The 19,767-nt window shown below is 39.5% G+C and overlaps 1 protein-coding gene across 10 annotated transcripts in view; it reads left to right on the top strand.

The window, feature by feature from the left end:
• Positions 1 to 19,165, top strand: part of MID1 (midline 1) — a 664,445-nt gene extending 645,280 nt beyond the window's left edge. For 7 of the 10 annotated variants that reach the window (XM_063804567.1, XM_054676512.2, XM_054676514.2 and 4 more), the window contains exons 8-10: positions 4,930 to 5,091; positions 9,643 to 9,850; positions 15,009 to 19,165. In XM_063804567.1, coding sequence (XP_063660637.1) covers positions 4,930 to 5,091; positions 9,643 to 9,850; positions 15,009 to 15,357 — 719 coding nt within the window. In that variant the 3' untranslated portion in view covers positions 15,358 to 19,165. The remainder of the gene's footprint in view (positions 1 to 4,929; positions 5,092 to 9,642; positions 9,851 to 15,008) is intronic. The other 3 variants (XM_063804568.1, XM_054676517.2, XM_063804569.1) reach the window with 2 other exon arrangements.
• Positions 19,166 to 19,767: the final 602 nt, after the last annotated feature.

The following is a 19,767-nucleotide window of genomic DNA, read 5'->3' as shown; positions in this document are numbered from 1 at the left end:
GAGTCAACTGAGTGTCAACTAGGAAGCCCTGCTGATCTTGGCTCCCTCACATGGCAGACTGATAACTGTGGCAACCCGACTGCTGCACATCTGTCTCATCCTCCTACAATCCAGCTCAAGTCTGCTCTCACCCTGATTGCAGAGATGAAGGAGTAAAGGCAGGACCAATTACACACATTCTTTTTAAGCCCCTGTCTGTGTCACATTAGCTAACATGAGGTTTGTCAAAGAAGTCCCCTGGGTGAGCCCAGAGTGAGAATGCAAAGACCTGCAAAATTACAAGGAAGGAGCAAGGAATTGGGGCCAAAAGGCCCTAACTCAATACCAGAGCTTCACCTCATCCCCAAAATGAAAGGAAGATATTTATTGCTTGAAACTTAGGGTTTCTCACTTGGCTAAACTGTGACCAACTTGATTTCTGTGCTATTTGCATCGAAAATAATACCAAACATGATGCATTAATAGAATAGATGATGCAAAAAGGTCATGCATAAAAAAATTCAACAAGAGCAAAACTACTGAGTATAATGAACTCAGAACTTTATGTTGGGTGATTCCAGAGATGTTTTGTTCCCAGAAACCAGTTGCCATAAGAAAAGAAATGCAAATGGCTTAGTGAAGATTATCAGCCTTTAACGCATAGATGCCAGAAAGGCCCATTCTCCCAGGATGGAAGAAAAACAGTGAAACTGCTGGTGCTGACCAAACTGGGATACTCTCACCGGGTTGTTTGTATCAGGATGTGTTCCTCCCTTGATGCCCATTAAACCAGAAGAGTGAAGTCCTAATGCCTACAGGATCCATTTGCGACAAAGAAAGAATTCATTCAGATAAAAAGCTAACCGATATGCAAAGATTTTCAAATTATTTTCTTCTTAAATATTTTTCACATTTGTAGTGACCAAAGGAGACCTGGATTTCAGTCTTGACTTTGGACCTCACTAGCTCTGCAGTCTTGAGCAAATTATTTAATGTCCTCCGAATCCGTTTCCTCATCTGTAAGAAGGGATAGTGTTTTAACTTCACATGGTTGAGATAATAATAGTAAACACCTTAGTCTTGTGTTTGCCACAGTGGTAGCACATAGATATTCAAAGTTATTATTCCTACAAAAATACGGACTGTACTCACCCCATAATTGCATTTTAAAAGAAAGACCAATTTTGCAATTTTCCAGGATTATCTACATGATAGCTTTTTACACAATCATTATGTGAAAGGCTTTCCTTGAATGATGTTAAATAATCTGTCCTATTATTTGGAGAAGTATCCTTTGCAGATGTTGTATTGCGTGACAAGGTCTAATGGTAAAACTCTACTGAAAATGAGAAGATATAATGCTCAAAACCTGGCTGTAGCTCCTTATATCACTAGAAAATCTTTTACTGTCTCTAGGTCATGGTTCCTTCACTCATCCTAATAAATTGTAGTTAATTGCCTTCAACTGGCGTTAGTGAAGGAGACTTAGATAATATCTATGGAGCTTTTTCAATCTTACGAAAAGGCCCTCACTAATGAAATACATACATTCAAATGCAAAAGTAATGACATTAATTTTTATTTTTTATTTTTATTAATAGAGTTATGACTATAGATGTTAATGAATTGCTTATCAATAACTAGATATTTATTTAATTTTACAACGTTTGCCACGTTTTTTCTAAAACTACTTTTGATGCTTCATTTTAAGTCTTAAATTGGGTCCTTTCCCCAGCAGCCTATTCTTATTCTTAGCAGAAATCAAAAGCTGCATTTTTTTCAAGCCTTAATGGCTAAGTAGTTATCTGTTTTTAATTTATTGTAGTCACTTAGAAAACATTCATGAAAATTATTAAACATATACTATTTTTACAGAGGAGAAGGAAAGGAATGTTCACTTCTGTCCAGTCTGTTGGAAGAGACAAAGGATGTTAGAAACCAGTGTGCAGCCTCTCCTAAGACTGTCCACATCATGTGACATTTTTACACATAATTTTTTGTGGCAAGATGACAGTTGCCATACAAGGCTCTGAAATCCCAGATGTAATTAAGATCTTATAATGAGCCACATTATGTAGGGAAATGCTTCTAACCCATTGTGAATGAAAAAAAAAATGTATAAAATCAAAAAACTCAATTAATTAGGTTTCATTGTGGACAAATTATTTTCCAAGCTCCGTTGTTATTTTAAACTGAGTCGGAGGAGGTGAATGTTGGAACACCCTCAAAGATGATTGAAAATGAGTTTGGAGAAAAGTGAAGTTTCAATCAGGATGGTTGTGTGGGTGTTTCATAAAGAGATGAATAAAACCTGGTCAAGGGTCCTAACACAGTGGGGTGTCAAGGCAGAGAAGTCTTGCTTAAGCAAACTCAGTGCCATATGCAAGAAGTTAGGTGGTGCTGGCGTAAGACCAACACCGGTAATGGTGCACTCCAAGTCACCCCACTTACTCCAGCCCCCAAAAGAAAATTGTCAATGTTGCTTTCCTAGCATTTTAAATCAACTTCTCAATTATTATCTTGGCAATAATAATAACATAAAGGTAAACCTAAACAGTAATAGTGTTAGTATTCATGAAAGTAGATTGTCCCAGTATAAAGCTAACCAATGAAATTTTACTACTTCATAAACATTTTGTTCTTTTAATTTTCAAGGAAAAAATAGGGACCTCTTCAAAATAATCAGGATAGTCAGAGTCCCTTTTTGTTTGGAAAAGGTTTCTGAAACATAAAATCTTTGTTGGGTTAAGACTTTGGATTTTAGGCCAAGTTACAGTTTTCAGCAATTTCAGACATCTGCTTTATGATGTTGCTGAAAGCGTTCCCCCACCACATTAAACCCAGCTTTTGGGTTGTACAGTGATGTAAAGTTTATTGAAACATTTTTACACTTGTTTTCTTTGACCACAATAGTCATTTTATTGTAACATATTCAATTAAACAGGAACAGTATAAAAGCAGTGAAATTGATACGATTCTCATTTGAATCTACTGAACGCCTTAATTGTTCTCATTCGTGGCTGACTGCCATTGACAAAGATCTAGGAATATGAGTACACTATCCTACATAATAGAAAAGCTAATTTTTTGTTTTATTACTATTGTAATAATATTAAGTACCTAAAGAGAGTTATAGGCCTCTTGGGGCCCAGAACTCAGAGTTCAAAATGACCCTTCTTTGATTGGATCAAAATCTAATATTTGGCTGTGGCATTATCCAGAAGTATGGAGTTTATTATAGCTATGTTCAAGGAAAAGGTAAGGTGAAGGAAGATCAGAAGGGATATATAGTAAGGAGATTCCCATGTTACTAAACTATTTGTGGATGTTTTCCTGCATCATATGCAAATGAGAATTGGTAGGAAAACAGAGGGCTAAGAATTAGAGAAAATAAATTTGGGGAGGAGGGATGGATTGTGCCTCTTATTGCTCTGCTGAATCTCCAAATATAAACACGCACACACTCAAACCCTTCTATGAGTCCTAAATTACATTCTTGCTTCAAGCTGGCTTTTTCAAATCTGGCAGTCCACTGGCGAAAATGTTTGCAGGTAGAGAAAAAAAAAAAAAGGCAACAGAAAATTCACAAGACCAAATATGTGTGTGTGTGTGTGTGTGTGTGTGTATATATCTTTAGATATCTTTAGATATATACATACATACATATATATATATATATTTAATTCACTGATGTGTACTTGAAAATATTATGCACCCAAGATGGAAATCATATAAGGTGAATTTTTCAACTGTGACAATACCATGAATAATTTTTAACTCAAAAGATGGAGTAAGTATTCAGTAAGATTCAAAGACAGGCTTCGGGAGCCTGTGACTACCTTGAAATTCTATGCATATATTTGTGGTTTGGTGTGTATATGCATTTGTGAATTTCTTACTACAGAAAGGTTTTATTAGATTATCAAAGAGGTGAGACCAAAAAAAGATTAAGGGACTGCTTCTTGAGAATCTGGTAAAGTATAAGTTGCCTCAAGATCAAAAGAACTAACCCTTTGACTTGCAAATCAATTGAAAGAGGAGTGGGGTGGTGGCTTTGGAGTCCTCTGGAAGTGGAGGGGGCCCAGCCCTCTCCCAGGGATCAGTGAAGGAAATTCAACAGAGTCAGGAAACTTCTTGACAGCCTGGTCACCAAGGGTTTGGAAAAAGGTTCTATTGGAGTGGAAATTGATGGGTGGAAAAAGGAGAGAGGGGAGTTGGACCTGATACCAAAGAGATGTTTTCAGCCATCAACCAGCTGCAAAACAAGATGGGCTTCCTTTTCCTACATATTCTTCCAAGCATCATAAATACTTGATCTGCTCCCCAACCCACATCTTTCAGGATGCAGCCAGAGCAACAGCCCCACTCCACTCTGAAACCAGTCATCCTAGGGATGATGATCATTTCTTAGCTTCCCTGTTGGAGGTCGGTTGGGTTGGCTGATCGCTGCTTGGTTCACTCCTGCACTGGCTGGGCGTTGGCTGCATGGTAAAGCTGTTCCCTGTCTCATCCTGTTGGGATAAACAGAGTATCCTAGGAATATTTTCTCCAGAGCAGTGGCAGACACAAAGGGTCAACAGAAACCCTCAAGGTTTTGTCATGCCTACTCTTGCAACTAGCACATTGTCATTTCAGCCTCATCCTATTGACCAAAGCAAGTCACTTGACCAAATTCAAAGCCACATGACAGGGAAATATATTGCACCTCTTTAGAAGGAGCACCTGCAAAGTCATTTGGGCCTGGATATACAGGGCAGGGAGAATTTTGGAGGCAAAAATGCAATCTGCCACATCTACGTTAGTGAAGTCAGTTTTTCGTACATGACTACCAAGACAAAGCACTTCACTTACCAACTCTATTCAAATAAATGGAAATTATTCAACCTAAAATTATGCAAACATTGCTCCCCTTGTGCCAAAGAACTGCACCATGTCTGATTGGCTTTGCAGGTCTGTGTAATTCGGCTGATAGCTGGATGATAGTACCCAACATCAAGCAGAACCACTACACGGTGCACGGTCTGCAGAGCGGCACCAAGTACATCTTCATGGTCAAGGCCATCAACCAGGCGGGCAGCCGCAGCAGTGAGCCTGGGAAGTTGAAGACAAACAGTAAGTGCTGTGAACTCAACAGAGCTGTCATGTCTTATCTGCTCTTCTTTCAGCTGACTCTGTCCCCCTTTCTTTTCCTTTTCTCTGTCTTGGGTATCATTGACAGCCCCCCAAAACAAGTAAAAAGCCAGTGTGGAATAATGGAATTTGCATCAGATACCTCTAGGTTCCAAAACTGATTCTATTCCTTCACAGCCGTGAGGCCATTACTCTCTCTGCACTTGAGTCTTCTCATTTTTTAAATAAATATTCCTGGAGGCATTCTTGTGAGAAGTAGATGATGTATATGTAAGACCTGACACACAGTAGGGGCTCTGTAAATGGTGGATAGTGTTATTTTTCATAGCAGAGTAGCCAACTAATCACTCTTCAGAAACTCTTTTATTCTAGAAAACATTCGGAGTCTGTGGTTCTCAATCAGGGACACTTCTTCCTCCCCCTCCACCCCACCCTACCAGGACATTTAGTAATATCTGGAAGAGGTTTTTAGTTGTCACATCTGAGGTGGATGCTACCGGCATGTAGTGAGTAGAGGCCAGGGATGATGGGAAACATCCCCAATCCACAGGACAGTGCGCATCACAGATAATGGTCTGGCCTATATGTGTGTCTCATGATACTGTCAGTCATCTCCCTCTCTCTGTCTCTGTCCACATGTGTTTTGTTTTATCCTCTCTTCTTTCTTTACATCCTTTTGATCTAGGAATATTATGTTATGTAACATGGTGTTTATTTGCATAAGACCTCCCAAGAGAAAGCAAATTGGAGTGTGTTGGTATGGCGCCATGTTGTGAGGTTGCCAGGCAGTCAACAGGAACAATTAAGTGCTTTTCAAGGGGAACCCTCATTTAACCTATATCCTTGTTTCTCAGTACAAGTGTTGTATCCTAGAGGAATGTGTTGGATCCTAGAGGAAGAACAAGGGATGTAAAGAGAGCACTGAATTAAGAATGAGAAGACTGTGGCTTTCCCACTTGGTACCCATATAGCTATATGGCTAGTTTCTTCATATTTTTAAATAGACTTTTTATTTTGGAATAGCTGTAGATTTACAGGAAATCCATAGATAATACAGAGAGTTCTGTACACCCTTAACCCAGTTTGCCCAAATATTAACATCTTATGTAACCTTGGTACAGTTATCATAACTAAGAAATTAACATTGATGAATTACTCATAACTAAACTCCAGACTTTATTCAGATTTTACCAGCTTTCCACTAATGTTCTTTTCCTATTCCGGGACCCAATCCAGGATCCCACAATGCATTTAGTGTTCCTTCAGTTTTAAAATGGGAATATTTTAACAACTTGAGGGTTGTTATGAGTTGTCAAAAAGACCATCTCAAAGTAATTCTAAGTACATAAGAGAATATAACATGATGATATATTTCTTTACAGTCATACAACAAATGGCACAATACCTATGCACACTTAGATCAGCATTATTTGATTTGCATTTGAACATGTAAATATTTGTTCCTTCAAAAGATATGTTTGAGCACCAAGTGTGTTTGGGATGCTGTGCAAGATGCTAAGGATATTATGAGTATCTTCAACTCCCTAAGGTGTGCTTCTCTCTCAAAAAGGTCATAGACTATTGGGGAATAAAGCACATTAATCCTAATTAACATTCAATATGTGAAATCTCTGACTGTAATAACCATGAGAGGTTCTAAGTTGACAAAGCCAGGGTGCCCCAGCACAACCTTGAGAGGCTTTCCAAGGTAGGTTAGGAGCAGGGGATGTGAGGACACAGTGTTCCATGCAGAAGGAACAGCATGGGCAAAAGCCCAGAGACAAGGAGAATATATTTATGGAACAGAAAATTGATCCGTGTGGTTAAAGTGTGTCTTAGGTTGGGAGGATAGGTGAGCCAGGAAGCTGGAGACAAGAACAGATCGTGAAAGCCTCCTGGGCCACACCAGGGAGTTTCTTTGTATACCAATGATTGGTGGAGAGATTGAAGAGTTTAAATCAAACAGGCAGGATGAAAATTTCCATGAAATAAAGCTCTCTTGCACTATGATGTGATGAGTGGATTACAAGGAAGGAAGACTGGCTGCTGGGCACAGTATCAAAAGATTATTGAAAGAGAGTTGTCCATGTAAGTAAACAATGGCCTGAATAAGAGTCGTGTCCCATACAAATATTATAATGAATTGAATTATTTAGTAAAGTAAGCTATTAATCTCTTTCTTGAACTAATTTGTCTTCACTGAAGCAAAAGCCTTGAATTTGGGCAGAGTAGGTAGTAGTTTATTTGGGAAACATATCTGAGGCATGGGCAGAATTTGCTCACCAAGATTGCATGATTCTGCTCCACACATGCGTGGGTGAGGGTGTGAGCCAAGGCAGGCAGGATGTTTGAGGCAGTATGTCACCATCACAAGGCCGGTCTTTCCAATGGCTCTGACATTCTGATATATCTCACCGGAAGGAGGCCGAGCAGAACTTGGCCTTCGTTGTAAATGATGGGCGCCATTAAGGAATTTCTTCCTGCTCTGCCCATTAGTATCCTATCATTTTTAATCCATATTCTACCTTCCACCTTTAAAAATTGAAATATTTTAAGCAAAACTGTCTTCATACTCTTCTTGTCTTAGTTCATAGTTTATCTCTGATAGTTGCTAGCATGATCATTCCTAAGGACTTCTTTTCACAAGTCAAAATTTAAACTACACATGTAATCCAATAGATCTTACGGCCTCTGAGAATGTCCAATCCCTGCTCAGCCCTTGAGGGTTTTCTCTGCTCCCCCTTTAAAGCTTTTCTTTTCTTTTTTATTGTTATTTTTTTGAGACAGTGCCTCACTCTGTTGCCCAGGCTGGAGCGCAGCGGCATGGTCTTGGCTCATTGCAACCTCCGCCTCCCGGGTTCAAGTGATACTCGTGGCTCAGCCTCCCAAGTAGCTGGAATTACAGGTGTCCGCCACCACACCCAGCTAATTTTTGTATTTTTAGTAGAGATGGGGTTTTACCATGTTGGCCAAGCTGGTCTTGAACTGCTGACCTCAGGCGATCCAGCTGCCTCGGCCTCTCAAAGTGCAGGCATTACAGGCATGAGCCACCAGCCCAGCCTAAGCTTTTCTTTGCTATGTACAGAAATAGATTTCTAAAACAAAAGCCAGCTAACTATAGCTCAAGGGCCAAATCTGGCTGCCTGATTTTGTAAATAAAGTTTTATTAGCATATAGTCACACCCATTCATTTACCTATTGTCCGTGGCTGCCCCCTCACTATAGCAGAAGAGTTGAATAGTCACAAAAGAGACCACATGGCCTGGCCTGCATAGCCAAAAATATTTACTGTCAGGCCCTTTGCAGAAAAAGTATGCTGGTCCGTGACCTAAAAAGAAAGGATTTTAGAGGTGCTGGTGTTGTGTTTGTATCCAAAAGGCAACTGGAAATCCTTTGGCCTACGCACATGTGACAACACACACTGTCCTATACTCACTGGGTCAGTTTCTCGCCCAGCATCGTGTATTGCCACAGTTGAATTTACTAGACCTTTTCCTGTGATTGAGAGCTGTATACTGGGCAGAAGGAACCTGCCAACTGCAACAGTGACTGTGGAGTTTGGACACCATGGCATTTGTATCAGGTTGTAATGCATTTCCTGCCTTTAAATGCCTTGTACCCAATGCAGTGTTTGTTGAATGACAGGCAGTACTCCAAACCAATATTGAATTGTCAAAGAAGAAGTAACAACTATGACAAAATGTCCAGGTGTGACTCTGCCAAGATTTTTTTAATACTTAAATCTTTAAGACACAAATGTGAGTAATGACATAGAGAAGGCCTTATTATATATAAATAATTTCATGAGTAGAAAACCCAGGCATTGCTATCACATTTTTTCCTAATTTTGTGGCCTGAAAATTGTATTCTCATCCTAAATTCCTAAGAAAGAGTAATGCTTTTTTAATAATCTCAGAATAATATAAACCTCTAGAATATTCTATATGTTAAGACCCAAGATCTTGATTTGTTTGGTTTCTGGTCTGAAGTCTATTGAGCATGAATGCATCTTATGCTGGATAGAACACTGCAGTGGTTGAAAATGGAGTCTTCATTCATTCCTCCTTTTCAGGATGCTATCCAGCCAGTATATACCTGTGCTGCTTGTATACACCTGGAATCCATGAAGCTAGCTCACACTATGTTTTCTGGCTAAGCCTTATCCATGCTGTTGTTGAATAGTTGGCATGCCACCACTGGATCCCTATCTTAGAACTGGTAGACTGAAAGCTTATGAAGACAGGAACATGTTCTTTTTCACTCTTACTGTGTACTGTACTATACACAGAGTTGCTGCTCTCTATTGTCTTTTGAATATTATGAAAACTTTGCAAGAAAATGTCTTCGAAAGTTGCTTATAATGTTTAAATTACTATTAAAATATAAGATACCACTTTGTGATAGGAGGCATGACTCAGGGAGGGCTGGCTTGTTCCTGTCTTTTAAACCTGATTTTGAAAATATGCTATTGGTTATGATAAAATCAACAATCCTCTTCCTCTTCCTTTTTCTGTTTTGTGAATTTGTTTTCAGGCCAACCATTTAAACTGGATCCCAAATCTGCTCATCGAAAACTGAAGGTGTCCCATGATAACTTGACAGTAGAACGTGATGAGTCATCATCCAAGAAGAGTCACACACCTGAACGCTTCACCAGCCAGGGGAGCTATGGAGTAGCTGGAAATGTGTTTATTGATAGTGGCCGGCATTATTGGGAAGTGGTCATAAGTGGAAGCACATGGTAAGCAACTTATTTCTATTGTCCTGCAGTTATAAAAAGGCACATCTCATTCTGTACTTAGAGAGTCAACCCATACTGTAATGCATCTTAAAGAATAAAATGCAGAAAAGTTGTATTAGTCAGCTCTTGCCAGGATAATACTGCATAACAAACACCCCCAAACTCAGCAGATTCAAACAACAACCATATATTACTAATACCCACACCTGTGGGTTCTCTGTTCAAGATTATAGAGCTCTGATCATTGGAAGAGCTATACCATGTTAACACTGCTCTTTCATGCCATGAAACATGGGTTGGCAAACCACAGCCCATGAGGCAAACCTGGCCTGCTACCTGGTTTTGTAAATAAAGTTTTATGGGAATACAGCCAGGTCCATTTTTTTACATATAGTCCATGGCTGCCTTTCAGCCACAACAGCAGAATCGAGTAGTTAAGAGAGAATCATATGGTCTACGAAGCCAAAAATATTTACTTTCTGGTCCTTTCCAGAAAAAGTTTGCCATTCCCTACTTTTAAACGTCACTCTTCATCATTACACAAAACTAATTTCTGTTGCCTTGTATGTTTTATGGTTCTAGACTGGACCAATTAGTGCAAATAGCTAAGGGTTGAATGGTGGGGGTGAAGCAGTGATCATAGGCTGGGAATAATTTCAAAAGGCCTGTTAGATCCAGCCCAGTGACTTTAGCCCACTGAGTTCTCTAAGAATAAGGGCAAAGGTCAGGACACAATTACATTGGAATTAGTTAACTTCACAAAGTTAACCTTGCCTAATCCACAGCCACAACTGCACCCCTTTGACCGTCTGTCTCACAAATGCCTGCTTGCTATTGATCAAAAAGGAAGCTATTTTATTTTTATTTAACAAGCCCTCATATGGTACAAGTATGTGCCAGGCACTGGTCTAAGCATTTTACAGATGTCAACTCATTTATTCAGCCTTACAGCCCTACAAAGGTAGGTGCTAATATTATCCACTTTACTGATGAGGTGACTGAGGTATATGCTGAAGATCACAGGGTTACAAAGCTCACAGGTGGCAGAGTCAGTAAGTCTGCAGTCAAGGGTCAGGCTCTTAACCAGCAGTCCACAAACATTATCTGTAAAGGGCCAGAGATTCAATATTTCTGGTTTTGCATGCCAAATGATTTTTGTCACTAATACTCGACTCTTCTGTTGTAGTGGGAAAGCAGCCACAGACAACACCTACACAAATGGACATGGCTGCGTTCCAATAAAACTTCATTTATAAAAACAGGCAGAGGGCCAGAGTTGGCCCCTGGGTAGTAGTTTGCTGTTCCCCGCTCTTAACCACCATGCTATGCTGCTATTCACAAAAGGGTGGTATATTTTTGAAATGCTATAATTACTCTCTAGGGTTTATGACAGTGTACGTAATGAGTGATAGCTGAATCCTTGCTTTAAAAAATAAAATCAACATTCAAAATTGCATAGCCTGAAGATGGTGAGTATAACAGTGTTTCTTTCAATATAAGCATGATAAAACACTTATTTATATATAAAAAAACCTTTCAATTCAAACCTATGCAAATAATGTGACATGGCTGAGTCCTTTATATTGTAGGTAGAAATTAGCCAAAAATCTAAGAAGTGAATTGTAAGCTTCCCATCTCTCCCAATAATGGTACATACTATATCGGCTGAGCGAGTAGGTTTTCCTTTGTTGTTATCCTCATAATTCTCTTTGCCTAGAAGAGTTTTCTGTTCCAACATCCTGCCAGAGGATGGAGGACAAATCCTTCACCCCACTAGGCTCTGGGCTAGATTGGCATTTGCAATTTTTAGCTGCAGTGGGGCAAAATTAAAGCACAAAGGAAAACACAATGGATGCAGGTACAAAAAAAGCAAATGTTTCTAGTTAATTAATGTGCTGTATTAATCTGGGATAGAATCCAGGGTCTAAATGATTATTACTCTATTAGTAATTAATTATGATAAATGAAACCTGATCATTATGATCTCATTGCCATTGATGAATAGTTTGCAAAATTCCATCAGACCACTTCAGTTATATAAACACAGATCAGCATTACCTTGAAAACACCCTCCAGATGTCAAAACTAACTCATGAGGGGGAAAAGAAATTCTAAAATTAATTGCTACACAATTAATCTTTACAAACCTGACTGTGTCAATTTCAGAAAAATCTTCATGTAGAAAGTCACTTTACATTTCCTTGGGGGGTATTAGCAAGGAAGGGGCGCCCCCTACGATTAAATGCCTGTGACATCTTGACTTGCAACAGCTAATGACATATTTGCTTATGAAATATAGTCCTGACTTTAAATTGATGTGTACATTATGATCTGTGCAATGGGGCATGTTAACATTGCTCTGAGAGACATAATTTTTATACTTTGAATTCTCCGTGTCTCACTGCGTAACTTAATGGAACATTACATTCTGCCTGCACCTTTCAAGCTCAATGGAAATATGTACCTAGTTTCACAGATTAATGATACTATAATGGTATTTTCCTTTGCTTAATGGACTATACACTTAGTATTTTCTTACTCTCTAATGCTAATGTGCACTTGGTGTTTTATGAAATGGTGTTAACTAAATGAGTAATAACGGGTTCATGCAAAGATTATTAGACCAGAAGGGGTGGGGGCAGCATACAACTCTGGATTTTGCTCCCAATTTTAATCTTCTGTTTCTACTTGCTACATGTAGTCAGCCATACCTGCCACAGCTATTTCATAGGGTTCAGTTAAGGTTCAAATGGGAAATAAACATCAAAGTAATAAAAAATAAAAATGCTGTGCCACAACAAGAAGGAAACAACACAGATGTGGTGATTTTGTGATGCAGGTTCCAAATTGTCTGAAAAGCGGAAATGGTATTCACTGGGGTATACAGAACATTTTGGGGGGTGGGAGATACTGACAATTGCAAAATGAAAACCTTTCCAAAATGTATGTATTAATTAGTCTGTTTTCATGCTGCTGGTAAAGACATAACCAAGACCGGGCAATTTGCAAAAGAGGTTTATAATGGACTTACTTACTTACTTACAGTTCTATGTGGCTGGGAAAGCCCACAATCATGGCAGAAGGCAAGGAGGAACAAGTCCCGTCTTACATGGATGGCAGCAGGCAAAAAGCGAGCTTGTGCAGGGAAATTCCCCCGTTTTAAAACCATCAGATCTCATGAGACTTATTCACTATCACGAGAACAACACTGAAAGGACCTGCCCCCATGATTCAATTTCCTCCCACCGGGTCCCTCCCACAACATGTGGGAATTCAAGATGAGATTTGGGTGGGGACACAGCCAAGCCATATCAGTGTATCAAATAAACAGATGACATTTGAGACCCTCGATGCACGCCACAGAAGGGAGCCAGAAGCTTACAGGACCCTGGAAGGGCTGGGGCATGAAGTCAGGGAGTCTGCTGCTCTAGTTCATGGAGTCATGATGAGCTGTAGCTGCTGCAAAGTTGCCCACAGCACAAGGCAGGTGTACTCAGGCGCTCATCTAGAAGCTTCCACCAACCGCACGTCTACTGTCTGCCATCAGGAAAGCGTGTTTCCCCTCCTCTAAGCACTTCTGGATCTTGTGCAAAGGCATCACAATAGCAGAGCCTGACCCAGACTCCTACAGGAAAGGGGATTCTGGGAAATGCAACTTGGATTCTCCTCCTAAGCAGGAGAGGATGGGCGGGAGGGAAGAGAGGATGCAACATTGATGACAGACAGGCCTGCACACTGGGCTTGGCAGATTATCAATTCCATCCTTCTTTTGGATTTACTGATGGCATGTTGTGTTAATTTTCTTTTTAAACAAACACACCACTCTTAAAGTGATTGTATTTTAAGTCCAGTGTGATTTTTTTTAAAGAATGTCATTTTATTAAAGACCCATGAAATTTTTCTCTCTGCATTGGGTAAGGTACCATATGTTAATATCCAATTAGACTGGTTTCTGCTATAACATATTAAAAGTTCAACTGTGAGTCATTTACTCTTTATTAAGAGTGATGGGTTTTGTTTATCTTAATAACTGAAATACGATGACTATTACAGAGGCATGACTCAGAGGGGTAAAAAGAGATTAAGACGCTTAGAACATTGTAGAAAGCATTCTTTGGATTTTTTTGAGCAGCAAGAGAACATTTAGAATAACCAGAAGATCCGTCTGCTCAAACACGTTCAGAATTTTTTTTTTTCAGTATAATCAGAAAGGCTCTTGGCAGTGATGAATTGCACAATTTCTGGTTACGGATGGCATTGTAGAATGTAGTTCGTGTTTGTGGGTTTTGAGTCATCCTGAGTTCAAATTCTGATTCTGGTACTTATTGTTAATATGTGCCATCAGGCAATAATAATAAAATAGCAGTTACTGAATATTACATGCCAGGTCCTGTGCCTAGGACTTAACATGTATTCTCTCCTTTACTCCTTAAAATAACACTGTATATTTCTCAATATACATGAGAAAATTGGGGCTGAGTAATGACAAAGGATTTATCCCTGCAAATGGGAATCATCTTCTGTGCTTGCCCTTGGCAAAGTGCATTCAGAATCAGAAAATGACAGACATGGTGTTAAATGAAAAATTATAAGAAGGTCAAAAGGAGAAGTCTAGGGTTGTGCTGTCCAGTATGGTAGCTATGAGCCACATGCAGCTATTTAAATCATTTAACTTAATGAAAATTAAATAAATTTAAAGTTCAGTTCCTCAGTCACACCAGCCGCAGCTAAAGTGCCCAGTAGCCATATGTGGCTTGTGGTTACCATATCGAGGAGAGCAGAACATTTCAATCAATCATTGAAGAAAGTTCTTTTGGTCAGCACTGGTCTAGCGAATTCATTGTGTAGATTTTTATAAGAGTGAAAAAAAGCAGCAAAACGCAAAGTTCAAATTCTCCGTAGTGTTTGAGCTGAAAACAGAAATGTGGGTAAATACGACGCTTCTTTCCACCCACTACTTTCCACCCACTTTCCATGTTTGGGAGGGAAGGAGATGAGGAACACAGATGTTGGGGTTCTTGCCAAGCTTTCACTTAAAGAAAATGAACAGGGACAACAAATGATCATGTTTTTATAACCCCTGAGGACCACAGAACGGATTTAACGTGCATGTGCAACATGGCTCATTGTTTTTGTTGTTGCTGTTTTGTTTCTGCAGGTATGCCATTGGTCTTGCTTACAAATCAGCCCCGAAGCATGAATGGATTGGGAAGAACTCTGCTTCCTGGGCGCTCTGCCGCTGCAACAATAACTGGGTGGTGAGACACAATAGCAAGGAAATCCCCATTGAGCCTGCCCCCCACCTCCGGCGCGTGGGCATCTTGCTGGACTATGATAACGGCTCTATCGCCTTTTATGATGCTTTGAACTCCATCCACCTCTACACCTTCGACGTCGCATTTGCGCAGCCTGTTTGCCCCACCTTCACCGTGTGGAACAAGTGTCTGACGATTATCACTGGGCTCCCTATCCCAGACCATTTGGACTGCACAGAGCAGCTGCCGTGAGCGTCTGGCCACATGGAGCTGCTTTCTGGGGAACAGTAAGGTTCAGGCCACTATTTAGGGGACTGAGAAAGCACAGGCTTCATGAGTGTAATGAAATCTCACCAAAAGTGTCCCGAAATCGGCTCAGATAGGGCTCAAAACAAGAGATCCCTCTCCTTTTACTGTGTCTTGTATTAAGTACGGGCTTTAATAATTTCTTTAATTTTTTTGTATTTAGAGGAAAATCTATAGATTATTTATAAGAGAAACATAATCAGGATTACAACTTTTAGGAATTACTTGGTTTTGCACATTAAGAGGCCCATAAGTTTATCAGCTATTTACAACCTTCATTTCATCACAATCTATGGGCTTACAAAAAAACAAAAACTTTTGTAGTTTTGTATGTTATTCATCTTCTTACCTGATATCTCATAATGATCCCATGGTAGGTCTTCTCACCTCGATGGTGCATAACAGGATGTGTTTGAACCTAGTAGGGGAGGAAACAGGCTTTCTTACTCTGGTTTAATTTGAAGTGTTTTAATTGTGATGTCAAAAAGTTGTATCAGATCAACTAAAATGGAGAGCAAGACAGAGAATGAAAAGAGTTGATTTTGGACCTCGGACCTTGCCGTGGCTAAATCTTTACCTTCTGATAGCTGATGGGATAATGTTGGAAAGAAAGGTTCTGAATCCTTTGGCCACATTTTGCCCTGCTTCTCTCAGGGTTAAGGGTTCTGGAAGAACATTAAGAATGAGATTGCAATTGAAAATAGTCATTTTGAATCCTATTGATTATTCAAAAATTCAGGCTGATTTGTCTTTTATCAGAGGTAGGATTCTGTTTTATGGTATAGAATCTACTTTATCCTTCCTTTTAATAGTTCCTTTAGACCTGTGAAATTTCTTCACTACATTTAATAGTTCTCCTATTTCCCGCTCCCCCATATCAATTTTCCTTTTGTCTCCGGGGCTGAGTAAATAAACATGTTCTGTCACAAATAGCAGCACCACTTTGGATTGATTTTGCTCTCCAGGACATCAGCACATGGCCCTGATCAGCACTACCACATCCAAACATAAGTCACTGAAAAACACTTAATATTTATGAGTTGGTAATGACAAGGGACATTGTATAAAGTACTATTTACTAGATTCATGCCTCAAAAGTTATTATAAACAGACCTTTATTAAACACATCTTGAAAGATGTAGAAGTCCCTCTATAGTCTAGTATAGTTTACAATAGAGTTGTAAGACCAAAAAAAAAAAAAATTCAAACTCGTTATTCAGGAACCTGCTTATAAAATGTCAGCTGGGATTCTTTGCATGCCAATCTGATGCGTTGGAATGGTCCATGAATTAAGGCTTTCTTGAGCAGTTCTTGGCCCAGAACTCTGGCATTGGTTCTAGTTTGATGAAGGGCATGACCTCTATAAATGGTTTCAATTGCTAAAATATTTACCTGGGATACTGGGTCAGCCATTTTGACTGAGCAGACTAGTGGATTTAGACATTGTTTTTAGTTATTTTGTTTTTAACCAAATCAACCAACTGCCTCCCTGAAATAAGTCAATGAACTCATTGTTTCAGCATCACGTGGCCAAAGGTCATGTGATTGCAAATCTGGATTTCAAGGGAGGCCAAGCCAGCTTCCTGGGTCCTTCCATCCTCTTCCCTAGCAGACACTCTCCTTTTTCTTAACAGATAGATTCTATATATTTACTATATTATTTATACCCAGATGAATATTTTGATAGATACCTAAGACAATTTCACATCTAAAAGATGGACGCCTCAATGGAAAAAAAACAATCTTTCTCTGGAAACCTTATAGGTTTTTCTTTTTATTACAATATAAAAGCAATGTGTGTTTGCCTTCTCTGAATAAACTGAAAGGGTTGTCTCAGTAATTTTTACATACATTTTGGGTAACTGGATAATGGATATTTTAATGCACTTTGTACACTAACAGGTTCTAAATAAAAGGGTCTAAAACTCAGCTTCTGAGTTTTTAAAATCACGGTCTCCAGGTACCAATAAATGCTACAGTTTGCCTTATGATGTTAACATAAAACACTTAGTAGAAGGACAATATTTCCATGAAAATAATGTTTTTCAATATTAAGAAGTTACTACTCAAATTTTCACAGTAAGCCATTTAGGGTATGTTTGGCTATTTTTATAAGGACATGAGAGATTATGTCATAATTTTGTTGTGGAAGTCTCACTCTTGGCTAACTTAAAAGCATTGTGGATAGTAGCAGTTACTAGTTCCAGGTTGTCATATTTACAGGAAAATATGTATATGGTGAAAGGCCACCGTGTTTAATTACTATAATGATGTAGAAAAGATTCCCGTGTGAATTTTTTTTTTGAAAGTCTAAAAAATGTATGCTGTAAAAATTTGCTGCAGTGTAATTTTGCATTCTCTTTAAACTGATTGAGGTCACAGTATTTTATTATTTGGGGTCCTCACCACAGGAAACACTGCGATACAGGGGCAAAAGAGATGGCAGTGCCAATTAAATTAATACAACAAAATCAATGCAGCACCAACCAAGACTGCCAGGTCTGGTGTCATGGGTATGCCCAGAGCCCAGGAGTTCAGAAGGGCCCTAAGCTTGATTTAATGCTCTGCTGTTGATGTCTTGAAATTCTTAACAATTTTTGAACAAGGGGCCTGCGTTTTCACTTCGCACTGGGCCTTGCAAATTACATAGCGAGTGCTCATAAAAGAACTCAGAAACGTGGTACCTCTCTTCCTGGTGGATACAAATAAAGAAATCTGGATCCAAAGTTGAAAGTTGCTGGCGATATCATTCAAGTAGGACTCTAAATAGTGGATTAAGATGAGGGTGGGCCTGGGTGAAGATTATTTCCAGCTTTAAAAGAAAGTGACTTCAAAAACTGACTGCAAATATTGACGATGGTTTCTGCTGGAGGAAAAGAAACAGCTTGAATACAGACAGGCTTTTTTATTACGGTACTGATATACTGACCTTAAACTTGCTGAGGAACTGAACTAACGTCCTCCAGTGACCGTGGAATTCCATCTCAGCTCCAGGAACATGCAGATACCTGCAAAGAGACACGCATATATGCTGGCATACATGTGCATTTGGTGTTGGGAAGTTGACCATCTGGTCTATCTTAATAAAATGGTAAAAAGCAGACCAAGACAATGATGGGGGCAGGAGGATGTTTTTGAAAACAGCGCTTCTCAACCAGTGCTCGATTTTGCCCCCCAGGAGACATTTGGCAATGCAATGGCAACTTTTGGTTGTCGCAGCCGGGGAAGGGAAGCTACCAGCATCTAGTGCGTAGAGGTCATGGACGCCGTTAAACATCCTACAGTGCAAGCGCAGCCCCCGACCACGAAGAGTTGTCTTGCTCAAATATCAACAGTGCTGCAGTGTAGAAACTTGATCGTTGGTTTTCTTTTAATGCAAAACTCTCATAAAAACCTTTCACTTTTCCTGTCATTGATTATATGCTTGATACACCCAAAAAGAAAAGGGGAGGGGCACCAATTCACCTACACTCCAGTGGCTCCATCACCTTTAAAAATATTTATAAAATAGTTACAAAAATCTGATATCTGAAAAGCAATCCAAGCCTGTGTAAATGGGAATCACTGATAAGTATCATCATCTGTATCAGCTTAGCTTGGACATGAAAAATTGATTCTCTTTATGTCACTCCTTGCACCTGGACAAATTCAACCCCCGGTACTTAAGTCACACTGCCAAGCCCTCGGCCCTGACTATTGTCTTGATTGCTGTTGCTTTCTGGTTCAAAATAAAATCATTTTTGTGGCACCAAGACCCTCTGTCTCTGCCTGTCTGTTGCCTTTTCATCATTTTGTTTTTGCAGTTATGATGTTGACAAATATTTATTCAACATCTACCATTTATTCATACTACTTTATGACATATAATTCATTTTCTTTTACTGTCTCTCATCCACTATTTGCCTTTCCCTATTCAAAATACAATTCTTTTACAACACTCAAAATATTCTCCAGGGAATTTTTAAAACACAATAAAAGAAAGCCTATATAGAAGTGGAAACCCAGAACAAGGTTTGCTTGATTTCAAGTCTTATAGATGGGGTGAGGAAGAGAAGAGCAATGATTATTTGAACAGAGCACTGGGAGTCTTTACAGTGTGATCTAGGAGAATCCTAGCAGTTGGTCCATACATATATCCCCAACCCCATCCCATGGACCTGACTTTCTCTCACGAGAGATGCAAGCCTTTGGTCTTGGTCAGTGCTATGCAAAGTGTGGTCCAGGAATCTGCAGCATCTGCATCACCTGCGAGCTTGTTAGAACTGTCAGTTCTCCTGCCTCCCCCGAGATCTGCTGATCAGAATCTTTGGGGTGGGACTAGCAGTCACCCCAGGGGATTTTGATACTAGTAGAAGT

This window comes from Pan troglodytes, chromosome X, assembly GCF_028858775.2.
Source record: "Pan troglodytes isolate AG18354 chromosome X, NHGRI_mPanTro3-v2.0_pri, whole genome shotgun sequence".
In the NCBI taxonomy this organism is placed as follows: domain Eukaryota; kingdom Metazoa; phylum Chordata; class Mammalia; order Primates; family Hominidae; genus Pan; species Pan troglodytes.
This window is presented reverse-complemented; position numbering and strand designations above follow the sequence as displayed.